General features: G+C 38.3%; 1 protein-coding gene across 10 annotated transcripts in view; it reads left to right on the forward strand.

The window, feature by feature from the left end:
• The window catches only part of Vrk2 (VRK serine/threonine kinase 2), a 50,284-nt gene that overhangs the window by 26,098 nt on the left and 17,855 nt on the right, over nt 1-6,331 (forward strand). For all 10 annotated transcript variants that reach the window (XM_029554004.1, XM_029553999.1, XM_029554000.1 and 7 more), the window contains exon 6: nt 5,036-5,156. In XM_029554004.1, the coding sequence (XP_029409864.1) occupies nt 5,036-5,156 (121 nt within the window). The remainder of the gene's footprint in view (nt 1-5,035; nt 5,157-6,331) is intronic.

A 6,331-nucleotide genomic window follows, 5' to 3' on the forward strand; every position in this document is an offset into this window, starting at 1 on the left:
AGGGAAGACTCATAGATCATATTCTCTCCGTCTCTCTGTCGAGGAGACCTGAGAGAGAGAGAGAGAGAGAGAGGGAGGGAGGGAGGGGGGGAAGAAAGAAAGAAAGGACTTTATTTTTTCCCCCTTAAGTAGCTTATTAGAAACCAAAAACTATGTGCAGAGACATACGGAAGTGGATGGATAAAAGAGTGGATGGAAAGATACTTATTCCTGGAAATCTTGTGGAGCTAGGTGTCTTTTAAACATTGCAGTTACTGTCCCAACTCAGCTATCTTGTGTAACCAAAGGGACTTTCTAGGTAGAAAGGACTTTATTTTTTCCCCCTTAAGTAGCTTATTAGAAACCAAAAACTATGTGCAGAGACATACGGAAGTGGATGGATAAAAGAGTGGATGGAAAGATACTTATTCCTGGAAATCTTGTGGAGCTAGGTGTCTTTTAAACATTGCAGTTACTGTCCCAACTCAGCTATCTTGTGTAACCAAAGGGACTTTCTAGGTAGCTGAATTGTTTCATTTAGTACAAAATTTGAGTAAGGTATGTTAGGCTTCATTATTAATCTTTTCACTCCATAAAAACTGGCGCATATTAACACAGACATGCTTTGTTCTTGGTGCCAGATAATTAAAGAGAATTATATCTGTGTCAAATACACTACTTTAAAATTTGTTACATTCTTAGTAACGTTAAGAAGCAATATTTGGATCAATGTGTGATATGGATTTTTGTAGATTTTTCTACTCACTGAGGCATGCAGTCAATACCTAATTTCTCTAGAGATGTACTGCATTTAACATATTGAGCTTTTTAAAATACTTCAGACTTGGGCATTGAGTGTATAATACCTGTTTTAATTTGACATCATTGATGACCATACATATGATATCTAAATTGTGTTTTAAATGTCCATTTGTTTATGTAATACATTCAGTGTCAAGGAAAAACTATTGCATACTCTTTGAAATTTTACCAGTGCTGCAGTCTATGCAGTTCAGTCTCAGGTGGTCCTGCCTGGTCTCATTCCACATCAGCATTCCAGCTAACAGAGTCTATGTGAGTAAACCAGGAGTGTGTTTTCAGTGGCTGAACTGGGGAAGTGCATGGTTTGCACGATACTTGTCTCCTAAAACCAATTCAAAAGAGGGAGGTCATTTCCTTATTATAAGATATTAAGGTATACCATCAGTTATAGATAGGCTCCGTATCTCCCTAGAGTCAGGAAAATGCACTGTTAATTTCTTCTCTTCAGTCAAATTTGACTACTGTACATAGCCTTTGACTGCTGTGTTAATGACAATGAAGGCGTTGCTTCTAGGTAGGATATACTCTCTTTTTCTTACATTTAAGTTTTAAAATTCCATTTTCTTTTGTAAGGGAGTGGTACGTGCCACTGCACACATGTGTGGAAGTTGGAGGACAAGTTGAGGGTATTGGTACTCTACATCCACCATGTGGGTCCCTGGATGAAACTCAAGTCTTCTGGCTTCACCAGTGCTCTGAGCTTTCTCAGTAACCTTTAAAAACAACAACAACAACAAAAAAAACCTTTAAACATGACTTAAAGTTATGATATTTCTTGGCCTTTTAGTTGAACAATTTGGTTAAGAATATATAATGCCCTATGCTGGCCATGGTGATGCATGTCTTCAATCCTAGCACTGGGGATACAGAGGCAAGCTGATTTCTGTGGATTCAAGACCAGCCTGGTCTACGTAGCGAGTCACAGGTCAGCCAGCGCTACATTACATAGTGAGATGGTGTCTCAATCCCCGCAGAGAAGCATCTTTGTGCTAGTATGTTCTTTAGTTCATATAGATATTTCCCTAAATGTAAAAGGAGTGAGAACATGTTGATTGGATGATGTTAAAACTAGTAACTGGGACAGTGGACTGAGCATGGACCAGGTTCACTCTGAAAGTCTTGGCTTCAGTGTTGAGCTCTGTCAGATTTGCTCTGCACTGCCCAGTGAGTTAGTAAACCTTTCAGGCCTCTCTTACGTTTAATATGGTTATTAATAGGTAGACTGTTGGAATGATTAAAAAGTAACAGCAAAGGTAGAGGATGTGGTCTGTAGCAGAGCTCCAGAAATCACGTTGGTTGCTCGTGTTTTAATTTTGCATTCTAGTGTCACCTACTTCTGGAACTCTTTTTTTCTGAAATAGAAGTTAAGTTTCCAAAAATGACTATTTTCTGTTCTTGTTATAGTTGGCAATGCTTTATCATTTTGAAATGTTGATCAGTTGCAAACAGCACACTCTCAATGAGAAAAGTGGTTTACCTTGCTCCATGCTTATAAGCACAATACAATTCATGCTCAATAATATTTGGAAACCAATTTATGAAACTTTGGAGGGAAAACCTTGATAGTAAAACTGCTCCATTTCTAATGGTGAAAGTTTTAATTGTTGGGCATCTACATGAGGACTCACAATGATAATAGTCATTTTGAAGTGCAACTGAAAACCTTATACATTGCAATAAATTATGCAAATATATGACTTCAGAGAGAAAACCATAATATGTTGTGTATCCAAATAAGTGCAGATATAGTAAAGACAGTAGACTACCTGGCATCGCTTCATTTCAAGGCTAAACATGTAATAATGGTGGGGCTGGGACTCCTTCTCTACTCGATGGATTTCTAGTCCCAAATTCTTTCTACTTCCCACCTAAGTTAATATTTTTAAAAGTTTGAAAAATTTATAATGAAACAAGCAGCTTTCAGTTAAAGTCTTTTTAAATTAAGTTACTTTTCTGTGCTACTGATGAAGCTAAGGGTCTTGCATGTTCAAGGCATGTGCTCTACCACTGAGTTCCAGTTCCCAATGATTGTTTTTTCTTCTAGTTATATGTTGGCAGTCTTCTTCAACTATAGTCAGTTCTGTCTATAAGTGGTACACACAGATTCCAATAAGGTCTTCTTGACTTCTGTTTTTGTATTAGCAAGGTAGTCATGATCATTGTAGAGCCAAAGACTAACTTCCATAAAACAAGTCAAGCCTTTTGTCTTTATGGGAGGAAATTTCAGAAAGAGATATGCATTCGTGACATTTTGAATTCTTCTAGTTTACACATTAAGGATAGGAAAAACATGACCTTTTTTTTTTTTTAGCACTTCAGATATTTTTATAGGATTTAGTGTGAACAGTGGTAAAATGTTTACTTAGCCATGCATATCGATGTAATATATGTAAGAAAAGACTGAAAACTTGTTAATATATTTTGATTAGGTAAGACCAAACTATAATAGTGACATAAATGCAACTCTCAAAGGGCTGTTTTACATGAAGACCCATTTATGAAATATTGGCTTCAGAAATCTAAGTAACTTGACATTACTTACTACTTCATATCAATGAATGCCTCAGTTGGGGGGGTAAGTCACCTGAAAGGTTCATTCCCTTTTAATTCCTGTTGTTTGTTTTCCTCTTGTGTGTAGCCCATGTCATCCAAACAGGTGCCCAGATACCATTTTTTGAACATAAAAGGATGTGAATTTTTTTAAGTAGTGGTAATTGGAAATTGCCATAATGGAAAAAGAGACTTGTGCACACATCTGCACAAGTGGAACCATTCCATCATTAATGGGAAATTTATTACTGAAGAACTCACTGCAGAACAGCATGGTAGAGATTGTGTTTTTATTTTAACACCAGAGCCAAGTCCTGCATTAGGACATTGTTGAAGCTTGTACAAAAAACAAACAGCACCCCTGGGACTAACCTTCCACTGGATTGAAGGGCCTTTAATAACCCAATACTCTAATAGCAGTTAAGATGGAGTATGTGTAAGGCCTTAATCTTGGCTTCTGCTTTTATAATAACTTATGTACGGTTGCCCAGAGCAGTTGTGATGGCCTGGCAGCATTGTTCTTGGTGGATGACTTCATAAATTAAAAACTAAGTTCACTGAGTGACTTTTCAGAGTTTATTTAATGAAAGGCAATAAAATAGGATACCTGTTTGCAGCAAGTTTAACAGCCACAGGTTGCTCTTGGATTAGATTTCCCTGCATAGATGAACATTCAAGTAGTGGAATAAATATAAATACCAGCCTATTGTTTTTACAACAGTGTGGAATGGTTATAAAAATGATTTTATTTTATGGGTATTTAGTAGTGTTTTCTTCATTCATTCAGTGACTTGTTAACAAGTTTCAGTTGTTTGTTTCTTAGGTCTCATTGTTTGTCTTGCTATAAGGCACTTTAGAAGAATATATAAAATTGTCATGAAATTAGTGCACAGCATTTAACAGTTTGTTTTTACAGGGGTCTGAGCATGTTCTTTTAATGCATCTTATATTAAAATTTGAAAGCCCTATTTGTTGGCCTTAGAATTCACTCCCCCCACCCCATGGTTGCCTCACCATCGGTATTCTGTTCAGGATTCGGGCCCAGAATTTTAGTGCAGAGCTGCTTATGTGTAAAGGCGGCCTGTGCAGCTCTTCAGCGCTCTGCACCGTTACTGCATTTCATGTAACGGAAGGTCTTCCAGGCCTGGTTTTGAAAACTGCACACTAGATGGCAGTTTTGTCATATTATTCTGGCTTCAAATGCGACCACCAGTGTGACAGAACAGGAAAGGCAATCAGTGTTTAGTCTGCACTCAGAGGGTCTCCGCATAACCAAGGCGGACCCCATGGACTTCCTGGAACATGTGTTAGCAATTTAGCTGCAGACATTTATTTCTTTGTTTTACTGCTTGGCTCTTTGAGAAAGTGTTGGTGCCGGGTTATGGGTTGTCTGGATCATGTTAGAGGCCATGGGATCAAGTTCATATGACAGGCTAGACTAAGGAAAGATGAAGTTGGAGGAGGTGAGGAGACTGACCCTTACTTTCAGCAGTAACAAGTCCTGGCCTGTCTATGGACTGAGGTCAAAGGCCTGGCAGTGGAGTTTTACTCCAGCTGAATAAACACAACACTTTGCCCATTTGGCCTTTTCATATTTCATCAACAGCAGCTCACTCAAAGATTTCTCTGTTTCTCGAGAAACTTGCTTATCCCCCCTCTTTCTCCCTTAACACGGACCCTGTAGCCTCATCCAGAAGAAGCGACGTTGAGATCCTGGGATACTGCATGCTGCGGTGGCTGTGTGGAAAGCTGCCCTGGGAACGGAACCTGCAGGATCCTGTGGCTGTCCAGACTGCCAAAGCCAAGTAGGAGTTCTCAAGTATTGCACTCCTGCTACTCAGGTCTGAGGGACACATGACAGGGAATGGATGTCCCGGGCAAGATGCCACTCAGCCACCATGACAGCCCAAACAAAGTTTTCAAATGTCAATAAGGGGAGGTGTGGATAGGGAGAGTACCTAAATACCATCAAATTACATCGTATGAAAATTGCAAAAAATAAAAATAAGTAAAAACTCATGAACAGACATAAAATCCATTAAGACAGCACCTATGAAATCACCTATATGTGAATAAAAATGCACAATATAAAGTGAAATATCTGTTCAGTTCTAGGCGGTGATGTTTGCAGGATAGACTGTTTTCAAATTAGTGTAGTACCAGGGTATGGGAGTAGCTGAGCTCGGTGTGATTGGTACTAACTGTACACTGCAGCAGTGGGAAGTGAGTGAGAGAAATAGGGCTTGCATTTCCCGGGCGAGAACAGCAGAGCTCACACTCCTCTTTCAGGGGGAGTATGTTTTCTTTCTTTTCTTTTAATTTGTGTTTATTTATTTTATTTTTTGTGTGAGTGTATTGCCTGCATGTGTGTAAGTGCACCCATGCCACACAGTGCCTGCAGAAGTCAGAAGAAGATGTCAGAGCCCCTGGAACTGGTTGTTTGCTGCCATGTGGGTGCTGGGAATTGAACCTGAGTCCTCTGCAAGAGCAGTCAGTGCTCTTAACCACTGAGTCGTCTCTCCAACCCCATTTTATTCTTAAAGTAGAAACAAACAAAAATTTTACACGAACTAGGTATATGAAATAATCTCACATCCACATAAGCAGCTTTAAAATTCTATACTCAATTTTTTTTTAATTAGAAGAAGCATTTCATTACAATAGCATTAACCTATTCCATAACATTTTTCTGAGCTAAGGTGCATCTTTTTCAAAATTGGTTGTAAATTTTTAGGTTTACAGTTGAAATATTACAGTTATACAGTATTGTACTCAGTATAAACCCTATAAGACGTAAAGTTAAATGAGGTTTTAACTGTTAAAAAACGATCTCCATTTCATCATTAAAATACACAGTTTCATACAGAAAAATTCATTTTTAATAAAATTGATACTAAGATGCATGTGCATTTCTAATCTCTATATATCTGATTATTACTAGTCACAGTTGGTTACTTTCTGAGCTCCTTAGCATCTGAGC

This window comes from Nannospalax galili, unplaced genomic scaffold, assembly GCF_000622305.1.
Source record: "Nannospalax galili isolate Female #2095 unplaced genomic scaffold, S.galili_v1.0 scaffold2925, whole genome shotgun sequence".
Classification (NCBI taxonomy): Eukaryota; Metazoa; Chordata; class Mammalia; order Rodentia; family Spalacidae; genus Nannospalax; species Nannospalax galili.